General features: G+C 33.8%; 1 protein-coding gene across 9 annotated transcripts in view; it reads left to right on the forward strand.

Moving 5' to 3' along the window:
* The window catches only part of Vps13b (vacuolar protein sorting 13 homolog B), a 683809-nt gene that overhangs the window by 391350 nt on the left and 270039 nt on the right, over positions 1-22420 (forward strand). For 8 of the 9 annotated variants that reach the window (XM_063257835.1, XM_013143877.3, XM_003479878.5 and 5 more), the window contains 2 exons: positions 14431-14557; positions 17951-18094. In XM_063257835.1, coding sequence (XP_063113905.1) covers positions 14431-14557; positions 17951-18094 — 271 coding nt within the window. Of the gene's footprint in view, positions 1-460; positions 2022-14430; positions 14558-17950; positions 18095-22420 lie in introns of those variants that run through there. The other variant, XM_063257841.1, reaches the window with a different exon arrangement.

The raw sequence follows: 22420 nt of genomic DNA on the forward strand, positions 1-22420 counted from the left end.
ATGGATTATATAATGTTTATCTCTTTAGCTTACTTATATTTCACAATAATGCAAGCGGTAATAACTATTATTTTTCCCTGGCTATACGTGATGAAACTGAGACCTAGATACTCCTTAATGTGACTTGTAAGGTTCTGCTTCATAGACCTAACCTATCTTTTTCACTTGCTTCCTCTTCCCAATTATCAAGTTAACATCATATTTTCTTGAGTTTCTTTCCGTAGACTGTCAGAAATCTAAGTTAGATTCCCCTTGTATGCATTTCTATAATATTATTTAATATATTTTATTCTAATTATCTGTATAATCGTCTGGGACATGATGATCAAGATCATCACTATTCTGTCCCTAACACATAACACTGTCATGATATGAAATTATTCTTATTGCCTTTCACTGACAAGTGATCAAATGTGCTTCTGAGAAGAATAATTTCTTTTTTTTTTTTTTTTGGTACCAGGGATTGAACTCACGACTGTGTACTTGCAAGGCAGGTGCTTATGTCGCTAAGCTAAATCCCTGGCCCAAGAAGAATAATTTCTTTGAAGAAGCATGCACTGCTGAGTTGTGTGCTACGGCACATACCTCTAATTCCAGTGCAAGACTGAGGCAGGAGAATCACAAGTTTGTCGATATCTTAGGCAATTTTGCAAGATCCTAACTCAAAAAATAAATAAATAAAAGTGCCAGTGATGTAGTTCAGTGACAGAGCACCAATGTGTTCTATCTCCCATCCTGGAAAAGAAAAAAAAGAAAAAGGAGGGGGAGAATGAGATGCAGCATTCACATCACCCAACGTCAGTTTTGGGAGAAGGATACAGCTATTGAACTATCACTGGGTAACTTGCCTGGCAGCTGGAGATGTGTATTTCTCTTCGAAAGAGAAACCTGGATGACACACCTCCACATCAGTCTTTACCTATAAACATTAAGGATCTCTATTCCTTCTTGACAACACTTGTTATCTTTCTTTTTTTGTTGTTGTTAATACCAACCTATTGGGTATGAAAATGTACCTTATTGGTTTTTTTTTTTTTTTTTTCCTAGCGTCATATGAGTTTTATTGTGCAGTGGAACTTTAAACCATCAATACAAATGCCAGGATACTACACAAACATCCATAAGAATGTTTTTCAACTTGTTTTTAGATAGTTTCCAAACATTTCCTACATAATCCAATATACAACAGACAAATGGTACATCTTTTTCTTGCAATTTATATATAATGGAAAAACATATACACACATATTTATGTAAAGTTTAATAGACACTAGAAGATTGGCAGTTCAGTAAGTGTGTAGGTGAGAAATGTAATAAAAGTAATTAGAATTTATTCAACATCTGCCACATCCATAACCAAGCTTTATTTTAATAAAATCCACTGACAATTAGGCTTCTGGAATATACTTATTTTTTTCACTTTGTAGTGCTTTGTAGTGCTTCTGTTTACCTTGCTTACAGCTACTAACAGAAAACCACTGAAAAGTAGGAGCAAGCATTTGCAAAAAATTTTTTAAAAAACACAATCCTCCAGCTTATTTTAAGCATGATATATATGATGAAACATCTTTCCAAGCAGTGACTGAAACTGTCAAGAAATCACTGAAACTGAATTTGCCACTATATTTTTCCTGTATGTACTTATTTACAACAGAGGAGCAAAAATCAAACTTAATGTTTAGTTTAGGGATGCGTTGGAAAATTCAGCCACCATTTGAAAATTGACTGTCTTCATTAAAAAAAAAAAAATGACCACCAAAATAGGTTGACTAAATTTATTTTAAAAATCATAAAATGTTTCTTACAAAAGAGCATTGCATTCTTCACACTGCTCTGAACAAATGCCAAGGATGTTAGGACTGTTAGGACTATTGTACTTTCCTTCCTGTTCCACCCCTCAAATGTTTACAGTGACAACACACAGCAAGGTGCTCACAACAGTTACATGGGGGAAGTGTTTTTAAACCACCAACAATGAACAAAAAATAAATAAAACTCAATTTTCTTGTGGTTTTAATTTATATTTCTGTAATGATTTGTGGTGTTGAGTCACTTGTCATATGTTAATTGTGTATGTGTGTATTTGTGTAAAATTTTTTGGAACAAAGTTTATTTAGGTTTTTTGGCCATTTTGTAATAAGCTGCTTCTGTTTTTGTTGCTAAGTTATAAGAATTTGTATTTATTTTAGATAGTATACCCTGAACAGATATATGATTTAGAAATGATCTTATTTTATTGATAATTTCCTTTGATATACAGATTATTTTAATAGTCTAATTTGTTTTCTTGTTTTTTCCCCATACTTTTGATACTATATCTAAGAATTTATTGCCAACACTAAAGACATAAAAATTTACTCCTATTCTAAGAGTTTTATGGTTTTCCTCTGTTCTTTAGATCATTGATCCATTTTGATTTTTTGTGTAACTTTTACAGTTTTGTGGAGTTTTTTTATTTGTTTATATTTTGTGTTTTGTTTTTAATACAGTACAAGGTAACATTCAGCCAACTTCATTCTTTTACATGTGGATATCTCATTGTCGCAGTATCATTTACTAGAGATTATTCTTTTCCCATTGAATAGTTTTATTGTCCTTCCCAAAATTAATAGTGATTTTTCAAGATCTAATAAATACCATTGAAGGTCTTTTACCCTGGAGGAACAAAATAAGTAATTTTTAGTATGTCCCTGTCCTTTAGCAAGTTAAGCATCCAAAGGGAAAGACTACTTAAGTGACATTAGAATGCCTTGAGGAAAATACTATGATACACTTGGATTTTCGGAAAAGCCACATGCAGATAAGGATAAGCATGTTCCATAGACATAAGAAGATCTTAGGCTAATAGATACAATAGACACATAAACGAAACAATAAATTATTGCAAAATTGACTTAGGTTCAAAGTACAAAATTTAAAGGGAGAAGTAAATGATTAAGACTGCAAGGTCTTAGGGAAGATTTCACAGAATACATTGTTTCTGAGTTGGCTTCTATGGCTTATGTACGCTAGGAGAAAGGGAGCATTATAATGTAAGAAGCAGTAGGTTTACAGGTCAGATGTTTAAGGTGTAGCATGTTTATTCACTTTGAATACTCAGCATCTAATGTGGTACTTGGGATACTAAATAAAGGCATCAATTAATTAGTGAAAGATTGAATGATTAGATTATTAAGTAGCACTAAATAATAAATGACTGGGTTAAATATTTTTGAGACACATTGGTTTAAATTAAGATGAGAAATTTTAGGTCTAATGAAGTTTTAGTTTGAATGCAGTTCAGTTCTGACAAGTAATCTTAACAGAAGTATAAACATGGCTGTAGTATAATTTTTTGTTTTTGAATAAGTATTATAGATAAAAGATATAAAAAGATAGTAAAGAATAAGGTTCTTTCTCCCTGAATAGTATTAAATGGCAAATTTTATAACATTTTTCATTTTCTTTTCTCAAATACATTACTCAAATTTTTTTCTTTGTGATGTTTTCTGTGTGTGTGTGAGAGAGAGAGAGAGAGAAGAGAGGGAGAGGGAGATAGAGGGAGAGAAAGAGACAGGGAGGGAGAGGGAGGCAGGGAGGGAAAAGGGGAGAAAAGTAGAAAAGCACAGAATCATCCAATTTTAAAATTTGTAGATTTTCTGTTTTAAAACCTTGATTTTTCAGCCTGAGGGATAATAACAAGATTCACTTAAAATACCAGAACCATTATGAGTAATATAGTGATTTATTTTAGGGGGAAAAAAATCTTACCTAACTGGGAGAAGCTGAGAAGTAAAGAAAAGGGAGGTGGAAGATCAGAGAAAATTAGTAACCAGCTCTCTGATACATTTAACCTGGGAAAAACATTGGGGCTTTCAAGGGAACCTGGGAAACAGGCATAGCTGGCTGCTGGAGGTGGGAGTATGGGGAGGCGGTGAAAGGAGAGCCAGCCGGAAGGTGTGACCTCTGCATCGGAGTGTGCACTTGGAGGTGCTGCTGTAGAGCAAGAAAAGGTGGTCAGACAACGCAGGAGACTGAAAACTACTACAGTCTTCCAGCACCTCTGTGTTAGTCTTTAATTGCTTTTAAATAGCGATGACTGTATCCATCACTTTACTGGGACAAAATTTCCAAAACCAGCAATTTAAAGGAAGAGAGGTCTATTTTTGGCTCATGGCTTGTCTACTGATGAGTTGGCTCCAAAACAGAAATGGCATGGTGGAAGACGTGACAGAGAAATTGCTCAACCAGTGTCAGCCAGGAAGCAGGGAAAGGGGAGCTAGAGGCTGAGGACAAGAATATATCATTCTGAGTCACATCTCAAGTCACCTGCCTCCTTCACCCTAATCTTTTCTCAGTTTTGCTTTGGAAGTGGCCCCACTTCTACAACAGAAAAGCAATTGCTTTGGGAAGGTAATAGAAGGTTCTCTGGTGTTAACTCCTACTCTGATTAGTTCCTCAAACACCCAGTGTCAAATTGCTGAATTTTCTTAGTGTTAAGATGCCAGCAGTTGTACGACACACTATCCATCAATTTAATAACAGACTAAAGTCACACAGTTAAAGTTGCCTAGATCTGCAGATGTGACCACACTTGATTTCCACACTTTGTTCTTCTCTTGCTGGTGTGAAAAATTAGGATATTTTTAAGACATGACCTGTGCTCAGTGGAGCTGTGATGACATCTGGACTGAGTCTCAAAGAGTGCACTCCCATGTCTGGAGAGACACATTCTCTGCCTCCTTACCATCCTCGTTACACGTTAGAGCTAGGATGTAAAAAGCCCAGGCTCTTCCCAATAGCAATTCTAGCATTTTTGCTGGAATATTTTGGAAAATTTGTTACCATTTTTCCTACTTCTGAGTTTTTATAAAATGTAATTTTTGAAGTATCATTCTTCAACTCTTTTATACTTCACACAAAATCATACCAAAATCAGTAGCATATCGGCAGAAGAACTTTAATGTAAGCATACTGAGCCCAAGAAACATGATCACAGCCTTTCTGAACATGTCGTTTCAGGACCCCATATGGCACACATCTCTGTATTCTTGGTACAAGTTTTGGAAAAGTATACTTTTGATTGTTTATAATGTACTCCCCTAGCTGAAAAGTTATAATTAACATTGATAATTATTTTCCTGATACTTGATTTGAGCCTAAGACAGTTAACATTTCTTACCAAAGATTTAATAAGTTTCTGCGGGTACTATGGTACATTAGATAATAGGTACATATAATTGTACCACTTATTTGTTTCTGTGGACAGCATAAATCATAATGATATTGGAGTACCTCAAAAAATATTTCTTCCACAATAGAATGCTACTGGTAAACTGTACTCTATAGGTAAATTTAATATGTTACTTCATTATGAGTCATTAGGTTCCTTTATCCAGCTGTGCTTTATTGTGGATTTTATTATACTCCTGGACTTACGTTTTCTTCATCTTTTGATTCCTATATTTCATTATTGATGAAAAAATTGTCATCTGTTATATCTTTAGTATCTTCTCATTCCTATTCTCTGATCTCTTGTTACTTTCATGGTAAATGTTTCATACTTCTCTCCTTTCTTTTTAATTTTCCACTTTAAAATTTATGGTACTCCACAAGTGTGTTTTACTAATATGTGATAATTAAAAATGCATGTAAAACAAGTAAAATAAATTTTATTATGGTACATTCTTGGACTTTTCTCAAATCTTTATTCCAGTTTACTAATTGTGTCTTAAGCTGTATCTGAAACACTAGTTCTCTCACCTGCTGTGCATTTTAATTTTAATTATAGCATTTTTCAATTCTGGAAATTATATTCGGTTTTTAATATTGCTTTATTTTTTCACTTTTTTAATTTCATTATATATGTCTTTAATAAAAATTTATTTTTAAGAATGAATTCTAGAGATCTGAACTCTGCTCCGCCCAGCGACCCAGTGCAATCCATCAGGGGAATACTGGGCCAGTCTCACTGGTCAGAGGTACAAGCGCAGTCCATCCCAGCCCCAGAGCCACCCATTAGGGAGCTGGAAAACGAGTTTTGGAAATTTGAGCTCTACCTATCAAGAACACAATGCCCCAGCTCCATAGTTGAGCATTTCAGCCTAGCCAGTCTCGCGGCAGATCCTGGAGGTTCCAAACTCTACCAGCCAGGAGCAAGGCCCCAGCACTGCACACCAGGGACACACTCTGGCTAGCTGTGTGCTCCAGAGGCTCTAAATTCCTCACAGCCAGAGGCAAGGTCCACGTGGTGCCACACTCGGGGTTGTGCTCCACCTAGCTATCTGGGTCCCAGAGGTTTAGAACTCCACCCAGCCAGGTGCTAGGCCCTGGTGACACACTGAGGGTATATGCTTCCCTACTAGCCACCTATGTCCCAGAGGTTCTCAGCTCCACTCAAATAGATTCGAGGCCCCAGCAACAGCTCCTGGGGTCTGTCCCTGCTAGCATCAAGAGGATCCAACCTCTGCCTGCCTAGCATCCCAGAACAACCCAGTGCAGTACATCAGGGGAACACACGGCCAACCACACAGGCAACAGAGCACAAGGATCCAGTGCCATGGTGAAGGGTGCACCCTGGCTAGCCAGAGGGATATGAGAGGACTAAAACTCTGCCCAGTGCAGTACTCCAATGCAGTCTATCAGGAGGGTGCCTAACCAGCCACATGAGTCCCAGAGGACATTGACAAAATGAAAAAGCAAGAGGCAGTCTCAGTGCTCCAGCCCACTGAGAACAAACCCAAAAGATACTGAAATGGAAGACACTGGAAACTGCACAACTGAACTTACTGAAATGATAGTAAATGAAGTAAAGAAACAACTCCATAAAGTTAGAGATTCAGGAAATCAAGTAAGAAATAATCTTCAGGTAAAAAATGAAATGATAAACATTGTAAAAGAAATGCTGTGTGTATCTAAAGAAGATCTAAATAAAAAAAATAGAAGAACATAAAATAATGGAAACCTTGAATGAACAATATAATACAGAATGCATGAAACAGATTCAAAGGGGTATTCAAGAAATTAAAAATTCCATTGAAAGGTGGCAAAATTGCTTGAATGAAGCTGAAGATAGATTCTCAGACCTTGAAGACAGGATAGGTGATTACAACTATGAAAGAAAAGATATCTTAAAAATAACAAGGCATCAGGAAACAACAATTCAGAAGCTTCAAGACAATGCAAAGAGAAAAAATATAAGATTAATAGATATCAGTGAAAAAGCAGGAATCAACACAAATCACCTGTAAAGACTATTAGCAGAAATAATAACAGAAAATTTTCCAAACAGAGGAAGAGAATTTGATAATGCATATAAGTGAGGCATACAAAACCCCAATTAAGCATAACCAAAGGAAATCTTCACCTAGATATATAATAATTAAGATATCAGAAATTCAGCACAAGAACAGAATACTAAAAGCAGTCAGAGAAAAGAAACACATCACCCATGAAGGAAAGTCTATTAGAATCACAATACACTTCTCAACACAAACCTTCAAGTCAAGAAGAGCTTGGAGTGAAGTATTTCAGGTCCTAAAAGAAAACAACTTTCAACCTAGATTGATGATCCTGAAAAACTACCTTTGAAAATAGGTGGAGAAATAAGATACTTCCATGACAAAGAACTGAAGAAATTCACGGGGGCCACCAAACCAACACTACAAAGAGCACTGAAAGACACTCTAGAAAGAAACAAAAATAACTACAGTTCCAAGAATAACAACAAAGGAAACCAATCAGCAGTGCAAACAATTAAACAGAAAAAGTAGAAAATCAACAAAAGATGATACCATGACAGTGATAAGTCAGTACTTACCAGTTATATCCATCATTGTAAATGATCTCAATTCACCAATTAAAAAAACAGACTGGCAGAGTGGATGAAGACACAAAATCCAGCAATATACTGTGTACAAGAAACACATTTAACTCAAAAGGAAATTCATAGACTGAAAGTCAAAGGATGGAAAACAATTCTCCATACAACAGGAACCCAGAAAAAAAAGCAGAGGTAGCAATTTTATTTGCAGATAATGTAAAATTAAAACCAAGAATGATCAAAAGAGATAAAGAAGGTCACTACTTACTTGTTAGGGGAAAAATTCAAGAGGAAGAGATTACAATCATAAATATATGTGCACTGAATATGGTAGCATCCAACTATGTAAGACAAATTTTTATAGACATGAAAAACCAAATGATAATACAGTTGTGACAGGAGACGCTAACATCCCATTGTCACGAAGAGACAGGTCAGCCAAACAAAATCAGCAAAGAATTACAGAACTAATTCAAACTTGTGAAAAGTGGACCTACCTAGTAGATGTGTACAGAATGTTTCACCTAAACAATTCAGAATACACATTCTACTCAGCTCACATGTGTCATTCACAAAAATAGATCATATGCTAACTCACAGAACATGCTAAGTAAATGCAAAGGAACTAAAATAATTCCATGCGTAGTATCTGACCATAGTGCAATAAAATTGGAAATTAATGACAAAACCCCCACAGGAACCCCATAAATACACAGAAGCAAAGTAACACTCTCCTAAACAACCAGTGGGTCACAGAAAAAATTAAAGAAGACATTAAATAAGATCTACAATGGAACAAAAATGCAAATACAAATTACTGAAACTTATGGGGCACAATGAAAGCAGTCCTCGGCAGAAAACTTATAGCACTAAATTCCCACATTAGGAAAATGAAAAGAACACAAACAATTTAATGATGCATCTCAAACTTCTAGAAAAAGAAGAGCAAGTCAAGCCCAAAGAAGACAAGAAATTATAAAGATCAGAGCAGAAATTAATGCAGTTGAAGCTAAGAAAACAATGTGAAGAATTAATGAATTGAAGAATTGGTTCTTTGAAAAACTAAATAACCAACCTTATCCAAAAGTGGAAAGAAAAAGTTCAAATCCATGTCATATAAAATGAAAACAGTGAAATCACTACAAACCCTGCAGAAATGCAGAAAATCATCAATACCTACTTCGAAAACCCCTACTCTCATAGGTTTGATAACACACAAAAAATGGACAGATTCCTAGAACATATGAATTAAAGATATAAAACAGCTGAATAACCCAATTTCAGTTAGTGAAATTGAAAATGTAATTAAAGCCCTACCAACAAAGGAAAGCCCAGGTCCTGAGTGGATTTACTGCAGAATTCTACAAGAAATTTAAGGAAAACTCTTCAATGAAATTGAAAAGGAAATTGAAAGGGAAGCAGTTCCCTGTAACTCATTCCTGGAAGTAAGTGTTACCCTAATACCAAAACCAGAGAAAGGCCCAACCAAAAAAGAATATTACAGGCCAATCTCTCTAATGAACATAAATGCAAAAATCCTCAAAAAATACTGGTGAATGCAAAAAGTCATCAGAAAGATTTACACCATGATCCAGTGGGATTCATCCCAGGAATGGAGGGATGGTTCAACATATGCAAGTCAATAAACATAATACACATATAAGCAGAGCCAAGGACAAGAACCAAAGAACCACATGGTCATCTCAATAGGTGCAGAAAAAGCTTTCAACAAAATCTGACACTCACTATAAAAACCCTCCAGAAAATTGGAATAGATGGTCTCTACCTCACTCTGATAAAAGCCATCTATGACAAACCAACAACCAACGTCTTACTAAATGGACAGAAACTGAAAACTTTCTATTTAAAATCAGGAAGGAAAGAAGGATATCCATTATCAAGACTCTTGTTCAGTATAGTTCTGCAAACAGTAGCCAGAGCAAAGATAAGAAAGAGAAATAAAAGGAATAGGAAAGGAAGAAGTAAAATTATTATTATTTGCAGATGATATGATATTCTACGTAGAAGACCCCAAGAACTCAATCGAAAGCCTCCTGAGACATAATAACCAAAATCAGTAATGTAGCTGGATACATGGTCAACACTCAAAAATCAATAGTATTCCTCTACACAAACAACAAACTCACTGAGAGGGAAATAAAGGAAACTACACCCTTCACTATAGCACCCCCTAAAAAATGAAATACTTAGAAATCTAACAAAGTAAGTAAAAGATCTATATATAGAAAACTACTTTACACTGAAAATGGAAATCAAAGAGAATTTCAGAAAATAGAAAAATATTCCCTGTTCATGGATAGGAACAACAAACATTGTGAAAATGGCCATACCCAAAATTATTATACAGACTCAAAGCAACTTCATTCAAAATGCCACTTGCATACCTCACAGATCTAGAGAAGTCATTCCCAAAATTCATCTCGAATCTGAAAAAATCTAGAATAGCAAAGGCAATTCTGGGCAACAAAGCTAATGCAGGAGGTATCACAATTCCCAACTTGAAAATATATTGCAAAGATACTGTGATAAAATCAGCATGGTATTGGAATAAAAACAAACCTGAAGATCAGTGGAGTAGATGAGAAGATATAGCTACAACTGCGTACACACTCAGCCACCTCATCTTTGACAAAGGAGTTAAACATGTTCACTGGAAGAAAGATAGCCACTTTAGTAAATGGCTTACCATATGCCAAAAACTAAAACTAGATCCATGCCTATCACCATACACTAAACTAATCAAAGTGGATCAAAGATCTAATATTAAACAGAAACACTTAAGTCTATTCGAAGACAAAATAGGTAGAAATCTTGACGACACAGGAGTAAGCATAGAGTTCATGGACAAAAATCAACCTGCATAGGAAACAAATCAAACAAAGCAGTGACTGAAATCACTTCTTATTAAAAAGTTTTTTCATGTCAAAAGAAATCTCCAACAGAGTGAAAAGAAAACCCATGAATTGGGAAAATATCTTAGCCAACTGTCCATCAAACAAAGGACTTCTATCTAGAACTTAAAAAGAATTTTTAAAAATTAGACCCCCAGAATTCAAGGACTCAATCCAAAAAATGGGCATCTGAGATAAATACACATTTCTCAAATAAAGAAATACAAATGGCAAATAAATTCATGAAAAAATGTTCAACATCAGTAGTCATTCAAGACAGGGAAATTAAAACCACGCTGAGATTCTATCTCACTAGAAAGGATCAAGAAATCAACCAAGAAGAAATGCTGGACGGGCTACATGTAAAAAGGAACTCTTCTCCACTGTTGGTAGGAGTGTAGACTGGTGCAACCACTAGAAATCAGTGTTGAGCATCCTCAGAAAGCTAGGATTAGGGATTCCATTTGATCGAACTATTCCACTTGTGTGCATATTCCCAGAAGAACTGAAAACATCATACCACACTGATATATGTGCACCCATGTCTATAGCAGCACAATTTGTGATAGCCAAATCTTGGAAACAGCCCAAGTGCCCATCAATCAAGGAATGGATTTTAAAAAGTGGTATTTTTATACAGTGGAGTACTACTCAGCTATAAAGAAAGATTGCATCAAGACTTTTATAAGTAAATGGATGCGACTTGAGACCATACTCATAAGTGAAATAAATCAAACTCTCATGTATATACTGTATTGTCTCCCTAGAGTAAGAAACTAAAAAATTATATATGTTCTAAAATGCACATTAAGTATTGTGTAAGGGTAGGTAACTGTTCAAAGAGGAAAAGTAATTGGAGTAAGAGAAAGGAGGAAAGAAGGAAAAGCAAAAAGACACAAATTTGTACATACACACACACACATATATATACACATATATGATAGCAAAAATGACTATAAATACTAATTGTATTAGTTATTGGAAAAAGAACAGTTAATATGCATGTTCAGATCAATTTTACATATCTATATCTGTTAATACTAACGCTCTTAATGGTAACAATGCAATATAATAACCATTATCAAATTCTTGTCATCTTGTTTTGTAAACTTATACTGTTACTGTATTTGGTTTCTTGTTGTTATTTGTCTCTGTATTGCTTTTTGTTTTTCTTTCTTGAATCTTTTTATTCTTAAATAAAAAATTAAGAAAATGAATTCTAAGGAACAGTGAAAGTTAAGAGTAGGAAATATTTAATGAGGGTGTAGTACATCTATCTCCTGAGAGGCAGGAGGGTTCCCAAATGGGTTGCCCTATGTTTAATAATTTTAAACAAGTTTACTTATTGTTCATATCTAACAATTCTATTACCAAAAGTTCTTGGTAATATACATATTTGGAAATGAGATTAATGTTTCCTAACCAATGAACTTATTTTTAAATAAAATAATCAGTGAATAAGATTTTGCCTTTAGTGTTCTTTTTTTATGAGAATCCTTTAAAAATTGAGGACCTATTTTGTACAGATGTTATGGGATAATCAGAGATTTGATAGCATTTTTATGTAAATAAGAATTAATATTCCTGAACCACATAGGTTCTGTAAATTAAAGCCAGTCAATACATGGAGGGATTTTTCATTTGTTTTAGTTTTCCCAGGTGGTCTCTACTTTTTTTCCACAAGCTCTATTATCAAAAGGGGCAAATTTCCTTGTTCTTTCTGCTTCAAATGGGCTGATATTTTCTTGACCTTTGAAAGATCCTAGCCCTAAGTAGGCAGCACAATTCAAAATCTTGCCTTGTCTCAAGATAACTGTTAAAAGTCTATACTTTCACTTACTGAGAGTGCCGAGACTGACTGAGGCCACTAAAACTCTCATTTCATCCTTCAAATTTTAATTTATTCTTTTTAATTTGGAACCATAGTTTACTATCTTATAAAATAGTGGTAGGCATTTAGTTTTGCCTTATAGGTATTTGTTCAGTGTTTTTTTCTTTTTGATTTATCCTTGAAAACAATTGGTCTACAAAAATTAATAATTTCTTAAAATCAATTATCTCAATTATTTATCCACAATATCACAAAAGAAAAGTTAGCATTATATACCAGAAAATGTGTACATCTATGGTACTGTTGACTTGATTTAAATTTTCTTTTTACTTCTATGGTCATAGAAGTAAAGTTCATGTTTTGGATTACTGATTTAATTCATCATATGTATGCTATGCCTAAGTACTTTTTATTTTTCATCAGTGCTTTAGTGTTTTTCTTATTTGGTTTTCTGCCATCTTTTCCATTTTAAGATATTTTTATGTATTTTAGCACTCCCAATTGAGAGCACATCAGTTGTTAAGTGTTTCTCACATTGGTCATTTTATAGAATTTGAGCTATTAGACTGTAATTGTGGTGTTTCTCAGGATCTAAACTCTCCCTCTATAGTCATAGATTTAATACTTCTTCCTATTAGTCTCAATCCACTGGATCTTTTAATTCTTTAAAATTGAATTTCTTGAAATCCAATACTTATGTGTCCAGAACCAGATGATCCAGTTTGCTTTTTTGGCAAACATCATGTAAAGCACTGCCTGTTGCAGATTTAACAAAAGACATTAATATTTTCTGAACTACTTTGATTTTAAAAAAATGAGAGAGGATGTAAAAACACTTGAACTTTATTTAGCCTTCACGAGATAAACTAAAATCTTTGGTTTCAATTTTGTCTTTATATAAGAGAATGGAAAGAATATTTGTAAAGAAATTGATGATTTGAAGGATATTTTGAGGTATGACTTCTAGTAAAACGTAAACACAAAAATGTTTTTTATAAAGTTAAAACTAACAATACAGACAGTAGAAATAGGAATATATAGGGTAGATGTTAGAATCTGTACTAGTTTAAACTTTGGTTTCTTAGTAGTTTTCCAGTGTCATCTCTATCCATGCATGCAAGGCTTCCTTCGAAATGATTTTTTGAATGCCAAGTTGAAATATTTTGCTAAATCATTGATCAAAGGTCAGAATGAATAAATAATTTAAAAAGAGACCAAAAAGCTCTTAGGGTGTCAGCTTGCCCTTCAGGTCCAATTTTGGAACTTTTGTTCCCGTTGGGTGGCCTTAACCCAGTGCCCAAACTTTATTTCCTCATTGGTAATGTGGGAGTAATAATGCTCTTGATTTCTCATACAAGATTGTTTTCAGGAAGCTTTGGTTCATATACAAAAACCATTTAACATACTGCACAGGCTGTAATAATCCATAAACTTAAATGGTTTCTAGAGCTTGAAAAAAGTTGAGAAATTAAGAGGATATGCTCATAAACCTAACAAAATTAGAAAGATAGCACTTGTTAAACTACTAAACTATTAAAAATTCCAACAATAGTAAGATTAGTGATTGTAACCAAAGAAGTGTAAAACATAAATAAGAACAAAAATAACTAAAAACAGAACTAATTTGGTGAAACATTCTGGGATGACACTAATTTTCATTTCTTAATTACATCTAAATTTCTCAGTGCGTATTTTTTACTGTCTTGTGTAGATTTACAGAAATGAAGTTAAGATATTGTGACTAAAAATATAGAATGAGGCACTCAGTAAAAAAATGTACTATCATTTTGTTATATGTTGCAGCACAAAAACATATAAATTTAATGAAATTATCCCTGCAAAGGTGAAATGACGAGTAATAGTTTGTTTTTGTTTTTGTCTTTTAGCATAAGGCGACATCAAGAAAGGAGAGCAATTTTGACCCCCATTTTGACAGATTTTTCTGTCCGAATAACTGGAGCTCCTGCCATCATTTTCACCAAAATTATTTCTCCAGAAAATCTTCATACTGAGGTTAGAACATAATGTAGATTTAATTTTAGTCTAAATAATGGGAGTAATTCAGTTCACAGGGGAATCAAAATGGCTTAATAACAATAGCAATTTCCATCATAGCTAATTTATAGTAAGCACTCTCTGGTACTATTAATTTATTTTTTGTGTAATAACTAATTTAATCTTTATAATAATCCTATCAGCTATTTCTGTCTATGTTTTACAAATGAGGAAACTAAGACCTAGAGGGATTAACCAATGTACCATATTTTCACAAATAAGAAATAGGCAGGTGTGGACTCAGCCAACTGTTCTGGCTATATCCTGTACACTCAGCTTCTTCAGCCTCTTTCTAATGACAGTAGCCATAATAATGACATCGAATCCTCACATAGATTACCTTACATAGTGAGTTGCACATGGGTTACTTTAGTACTCACAACATCCTTACGAGTTAGATACTATCTATATTTTATAGGTGAAGAAGCTCAGGTCAAAAGAGATTAACTCAATTAGTGTTAACTGGTGGGCCCAGGTTTCAGTTCTGATTATTATCATGTACTGCTTTCATGCCTGGAAAGAAATATAATAGTACAAACCACCATAACCTAAAGGGGAAAATCTTAATAGAAATTTGTTATGCTGAACACATTATAAATACTTTGCTCCTTCTCAAATGCTAAAGGTGATTGTTACGAAAAGTTCAGAAAATTAGGAAGAGATTGAATACTTAGGAGTCATTCAATTCCCTGATTTAAGACAGCCCAATTTATAATTGTTTATAAAATTACACTGTAAGAAGCTGATATGTAGTCAGGAAAAAACCAATTGTAAATTTTAAATTTTGTTCCTTTCCTGGGCTAGTCATATATAAGACTACATTGTTTCTCTCTAAATTTTTAAAGACAATATTTGTGCATTTATTGTCTTATTTGGTGTTTGTGATAGCTCTGTGGGGAAGGTTGAGTTAGGCAAAGTTTATTTGTATCCAAAAATGGTATATGAAGATTATATGTCTTACTATCTCATAGTCATTTAAGAATATGGTTTAGAATACATGAAACGCCTTACGAGTGGCTTTTTTTTCTGTAGGTACTGCTGTGAAATATGAATTCATATACAAATTGGAATTAAATTTTGTTTTTGTTTTTTGGGATTGGGTTTTGTCTTTTGTTTTGTTTTGTTTAGAGATGGTCTCACTGACGAGTTAAAGATGGCATTGAACTCACTGTAACCCAAGCTCACTTCAAACTCTAATTTCCGTACTTCAGCCTATCTAGTACTAGAATCACAGGTCTACACCACTGCATCCACACACCAGGCTGGAATCACATTTTAGAACTGCTTCAATTTCTTGTTATATCTGACTTATACAAATGAAGTAGCAGAGCCAGGTTGTACCTTAGTGGAAGAAAGCTTGTCTCACATGTTAATTTTGACCCCCCGCACCAGAAAAAAAAAGAACAAAAGAAAGAAAATCACTTCTAATTATTAAGAATTTATCTTGCCTTCTCATCACTGTGACAAAATACCCAATACTCACAATTTAAAGGAGAAAAGATTTCTTTGGCCTACATTTTAGTCCGTAGTGTGCCGGCTCCAAGGTAGGAGGGGACAGCCAAGGGACAGAATGGAAGAAGAACCTGGAAGGGAAATACCACCTATCAGATCACGCCCCACTGACCTTCCTCTTCTGATTATGCCCCACCACCTGCCACCACGTTTAGCTATAACATCCGTGCTTCAATCACCATTCAGAAGCCCCACTTATGAGCAATTGGGGGGCATTAGGTATAAACCATAATAGGCTTTTTCTGAAAATACTCTTTCTTGAAATTCTTAAATAAGTCTCATCACAAAATTCAAATGAAAGAATGCATTAGACTGTTAAAATACCATCTCATTTTAGTTAACATGTCTTCTAATTTGAAGGGATTATTAGAAAGTTTATAGCAGGGAGTTAGAGCTCAGAAAATTGAATCCTATGACAAACCCAGCTTCATGTTAAAAGATGTCATCTTCAGCCATGCACTTTAAATTTCCTGTTCATCAGTTTCCTTTCACCTACCTTAGTTGCCATATATAAGACTTGCCAGTTTGTTCTCCAGGTTGTTTCAAGGATCAAATTGATCAAGAGACAATAATTATTAAAGCAATATATAGTTTTTTATATTAGATACTGATTCTACCAATAGCATTGATGCCACTTAACCTACTATTACAGGATCAATCATTTGATAGTTTTAATATGACATGTTTTACTGATAGACTTAAGATATTTTAGTACAAAATTTCATCCTCTTGGGAAATGTTACAGTGACAATTTTAAAATTGTTCTGAAGTTTTAAAAACTTCGGAAACAGTGTACTTTTTCTCTTTTTACCGTTGTTAAAGAATACAGTAGGAACTCCAAGTATAGTGAATACAGAAGACTCGTGGAGAAAAAGTTTTTTTAAAACTAACAAAAGAATAGTCATGTCAGAATGTTGTTCTTCATGGCTTTATTGAAAGCCACCGTCAGGTATCTAATTTGTAGTTGGGCAGCCATGCTATCCTTGAATCCATTCCTTTGAATGCCACTAATACAGAGAAAATTTGTTGGATTTTTCAAAGCATTTGAATGTTGTCTACTTGCGTATCAGATAGGAGCCAGGATTTCTGCCTATTAAGAGAAGCTTCTGGGTTGTTTTTATTTGTTTTCCTACCCTAACCCATTTTGCAGTAATAAGTGATTTAGTAATTCAGAACAGCACTGATTAGGTAATAGATGTTTGCCTAATGCTGCCAAAATCTTAGCATTTTAAAGAAGAAAATTAATTAGTCTAGCTATCTTTGGCTTCAGCACTCTAGTTTGTTATAAATCATTTGGAGTATATCCCTTTGAGAATGTCCATAACATGGTATTTGCAATTGTAAATGCTTGTCTTTATTTGTCTGCCTCATTAGATTATAACATCTTCAAGAGCAGAGTACCCTTCAAGGCCAGCTTTATTCTATATTTCAAGTACTCTCCCATGGTGCTGGTACTTAGGAAATGCTGAGTAAATATTGTTTCATTTGAATTGGTGAACAAAATTCTGCTACCGAATGACATCGTTTGTTACATATTAAAACAATAATAGTAGTTTGAGGTCTGAAAAAGCCAAATAGATATAAAAGGTGAAAAATTCTGGTTAGACTTTTTGTATCTGACTCAAGGCCTGGAATATAGCAAAAACGTGTAAAAATTTATTAAATTAATGTTATACCAAGTGATTGTGCTTACCATTTTTGCTTTCCTCATTAACATGTGAACTTGAGTCCCAGATAACTTAGAAAGTAGTAATAGTCAAATAAGTAAGAATAGTAAATTATCAATATAGAATGCTATCATATTTCTTAATCTGTATTCAACATCCTTTTTTCCTTTAGGAGATTTTAGTGTGTGGCCATTCTTTGGAAGTAAATATAACTACAAACCTGGACTTCTTCTTAAGTGTGGCTCAAGTTCAACTCTTACATCAGTTGATAGTAGCAAATATGACTGGACTGGAACCATCAAACAAAGCCACAGAGGTAACTATTACCTGATTCTGATTAAACTTTCACAGCATTTATGCCAACTTTACAATAGGAAAACTATAATTAATCTAAATGCTTTCTACTAATTACTCTATATTTAATTTTATCCAAAATATAGTAATAAAGCATCTTGGATTGATGTTCTTTATATTTGAAAATTTGTTTAGTCTCTCCTTTTTTTTTTGTCTTTTTCATTTTTATCAGTACCAGGGATCGAACTCACAACTGCCTGCTTGCAAGGCAGGCGATTATGCCGCTGAGCTAAATCCCCAGCCCCTCTCTCCTTTTGTTTATCATATAACTTTATAAAATTGCTATGTCCTAATCTCAGAAGAATCTATTAAAATTATGATTTTATTATCTGTAGAATATCTACAGTGTAATATCAGAAACCTAGTATTGCTTTCATTTACCCAAGTATGTTACAAGGCTTAGGGCTTCTTTTGGAAATAAACTTTGGAAAAGTACTATAATATCTTCAATAAATAACTTGTAAAACATTTGTTTCCCATGTACAATGAAGAATGGACACAATCATAAAAGTTGATTGCCTGCATAGAAATTTAATTTTTGCCCAGTATTTATTGGAAGCCTATATTATAACCACAAATTGTGTCAGCTTAAAACAAAGAATGCCACTTGTTAGATGCTTCTCATGATATGCCATCTTTATTTTTTGTTTCTATCCATCTTTTATCATATGGGTACTTAGGGTATATTTTCGGTAAGAATCCAGGTTAAGAAACTGTTTATCTGTGAAAAAAATTGTTATAAATCATTTGGAGTATATCCAAATGATTTTTTTATTTATTTTTGCTATAAGTTATATAGAAGGCTCCAAACTGTTTACTAAGGATGTAAGGAAGGAGATATTCACTCGAGAGCTACTTACTGTGAGGCAGTATGATCAACTTTGTTCAATAAGTTAACCCACATACCTTCAAATATACCAAAATAACCTTGTGAGGTGAATATGAACTTCGGGCCATTTTCTACAGGAGACTTCGGAGCCTTAGAAAGGATAGACAATTTGCTTGTAATCATCACACATGCGTATTTTAAAAGTGATGCATCTGAGAGTTCAATTTAGATCTTTCAACTCAGTTCTCTTCCCATTCTGCCATAGATCATGGATTATCTCAGTCATCTTTATTCTTCAAAGGTTTCAATATGATGAAGCTTTGAACTTTTGTAAATGGAGATTCTGTAACTTGCTCATCTTTTATTCTCCAAAATATTAACTTTTTAAAAATATGCTTTACACAGTCAAAAAACATGCTTTATTCAGTCAGAAATATGGTTTATAGAGTATAAAAATCATATGATAGGAAAACAAGATTTTAAAGTAATCCTGCATATATGTTCATGAATTCTGTGAGTCAGTTTGGTTAGAAAAGAATGTTTTAGATTCCTGTGTTATTTGTGCCAATTTTATGAATATTATATATGAAAGAAATGTAATTCAAAGATTAATGATTTGTTTTAGAACTTCATACAATTTAAAAAATTGGTTAACTATGTAGCTACATATTTCTGTTGCCTATTAGAGGTTCAATTTAAATAAATAGAGAATATTCTGAGTTAGATTAATAATTGTTATTTCATGAACATTGAGTCATTTCTCACAGTTCTATAAACTAACTCTTTTTTTTTCTGCTTCTAAATTGCATTTGTGGCTCTTTATTCCTTCTTAACAATCATGAAAAACATGGACTCTATTATACTTTAAAATTTTAAGGCTTATGTTACATGTAGTTATTCTGATTGAGCAGTGCAGGCTGTAATGAGACAGAATAAATTTGCTGCTGTCTCTAAACCTGGTGAGATATGTCTGTGAGCATTTCAGAAATTGAGAAAAGATTTTCTAGAAATGAAAGTATATGATTCCATTCATTATTACTAGAACTTACATTTGATAGTCTAAGAATGAAAAGACATTTTAGTTACATAGAATATTCTGTAACAAGTCATGGTCATTTTAAAAAGAATAGTTGATTATCTTTAAAACAATTACGTTAAGCCAGGTATGGTGGCATACACCTGTAATCGCAGCACTTAGGAAGTTGAGGCAGGAGGATTGCTATAAAGATTGAGGCTAACCTGGGCTTCATGGTGAGTTCAAGAACAGCCTCTACTAAATGGTAAAAAACTACCTCAAAAAAAAGAAAAGAACCTAAAAAATGTCAAATATTAACAGATCTATATGATACAAATCAAGTAGTGCCACCATTACTGTTTTTTCTTATCAGTACTGGGGATTGAACTCACACTGCATGCTTTCAAGGCAGGCACTTATGCCGCTGAGCTAAATCCCCAGCCCCTGCATTACTGTTTTTCTACCAAAGCTTGTGCCACAGCCTTCACTATGTGTAAGATGCAGCAGCCTGTCCTTAAATATACTATATAAAAAGAGATGCTGTGTTAATCTAAAATAATAACTATATTACTGCGATTTTTAACAATTCTTAACACAGTTGGCTGAGTTATTCGCAAAGTGGAGAAAGAGATACATGATTGTAACAATTATGTATCTTTGTATTATTAGAACTCTAAAGAATCCTCTTAGTGAATTATAGGTGAGTAAATATCCTAACTGTACTCAGTCTACCATTAGACACTGCACTAATGCAGTAAGCTATGCAGCATGTTTCAGTAAAAAGGTGTCACATATATTCATGTATTACTATTTTTAGAGTGTTAATATTTTTGGGCAATCATTTGGCAAGGTTTAACTTGTAAGACTAAGTTTAAAATTATTTAGGAATGTGATAGGTGTTCAGTAGAAAAAATATATCTATACTGTAAACAAAGGGAAGAAAAATGCACATCTTTAAAAGTAGATGTAAAGGGCCAGGAATATAGTTCAGTGGCACAGCATCTGCTTGGCAAGTGTGAGGTACTGAGTTTGGTTCTCAGTACCAAAAAAAGAGAAACAGATGTGAAAATAATTAGGTCACCTAAGGATTTTTTCTCCAACAAATATTTCAGGTATTTGGTCCTAAATTTATTTAAATGAAGAACTGATACTTGGAAGTTCATAGCTAAAAAGAACCTCTTCTGAGTTATAAAATGACCTGGTAATGATTTAGGCAAATTGTGTCCCGTGCTAAACAAAGTGTTTCCAGTGTTTTTGGTCTGAAAAATTTGAACTAGGAGAAGTAAGGCTGCTGGGCCAAGGGCCTTGATTTCAACTTCTTGGTCTTCACTGTCCCAGCATTGTTGCTTTCATGATTTTGGGCTACCAGCATATGTGTATATAGCTTCTTCCTTTTAATCTTATCTTATTTCACTATGCATCATGTGGCAGTCTAAGAAACTATATCAGAGAAATAAACATTTAATATTTAAGAAGCCAAAATGCATTTCAGAGTATAAATTGCATTTTCGTATGTAGCTGATTTCCAGAGTTCACAGTCCCATTCTATGGTCAAATCTCCATAAATACACTGGGTCTACAGGATTCATACAACAGCCACATTATTTAAGATTTTTAGCTCCTGGTTCCCTCCATTTATGTGAGGTACGAGTGAGTTTCCTAGACAGCTTTACAGTGAAGGCCAGTTGTACAGTTCTAATTTTATTACCAAATAGAGCTCTAGTGCTCAGCCTTGATTTCTTTCCCCCAGTGTGTGGTTAGCAGGGCTGTGGTGATTAACCCCGTAGGTTTAGCCTTTCAAAAGATTTTACTGAATGGTCCTGATCCCACAAAAGCCCAGTTATTTGAATCTTGTGTTAGTAGTACAATCAAAAGATGCAATACAAATTAGTAGGGAAGATTGTTTAATTACATCTGCCACTGTATTTCAGGAAGCTGTTGTAAATAAATAGAATTAAAGAATTTTAATCCATGAAATATTTTAGGGAAAAATAATGAAGATCATCTTTATACAAGAAAAGGAAACTATAAAAATCATTGTAAATGTTCCTAGACCTATCGATATTAGGCATTCTAAGGAATAATTGAAAACAAAATTCCCTGACAGTTTATTTCAATTACAATCACAAAAGTAACATCATAAAGAAATATAATTTGTTGTACTTTTAAAGTAGTAGAGAAATTTAGACTGAAATATGAAAGATATGTAGTCTCTCTGTAATCTATAAAATCATGAAGATTATAGCTAACATGTTAAAACCTGTTAACATGAAATGATTAGCTTATTTTTATATGAATTTTAATATCGTGTATTATTTAATGAAATACATAAAATTAACTTCAGCCCCCCCCACTCCATCCTGCAATAGCTTGTACCTCTACAAGTGGTTTCTTTTGCTATTTCTAGCCATGTTTCTGAAAAACCTGATGTGCTGTCACTTGAT

The sequence above is a fragment of the Cavia porcellus genome, unplaced genomic scaffold (assembly GCF_034190915.1).
Source record: "Cavia porcellus strain 051 isolate PalLab524CR breed Dunkin Hartley unplaced genomic scaffold, mCavPor4.1 scaffold_10, whole genome shotgun sequence".
Lineage (NCBI taxonomy): Eukaryota > Metazoa > Chordata > Mammalia > Rodentia > Caviidae > Cavia > Cavia porcellus.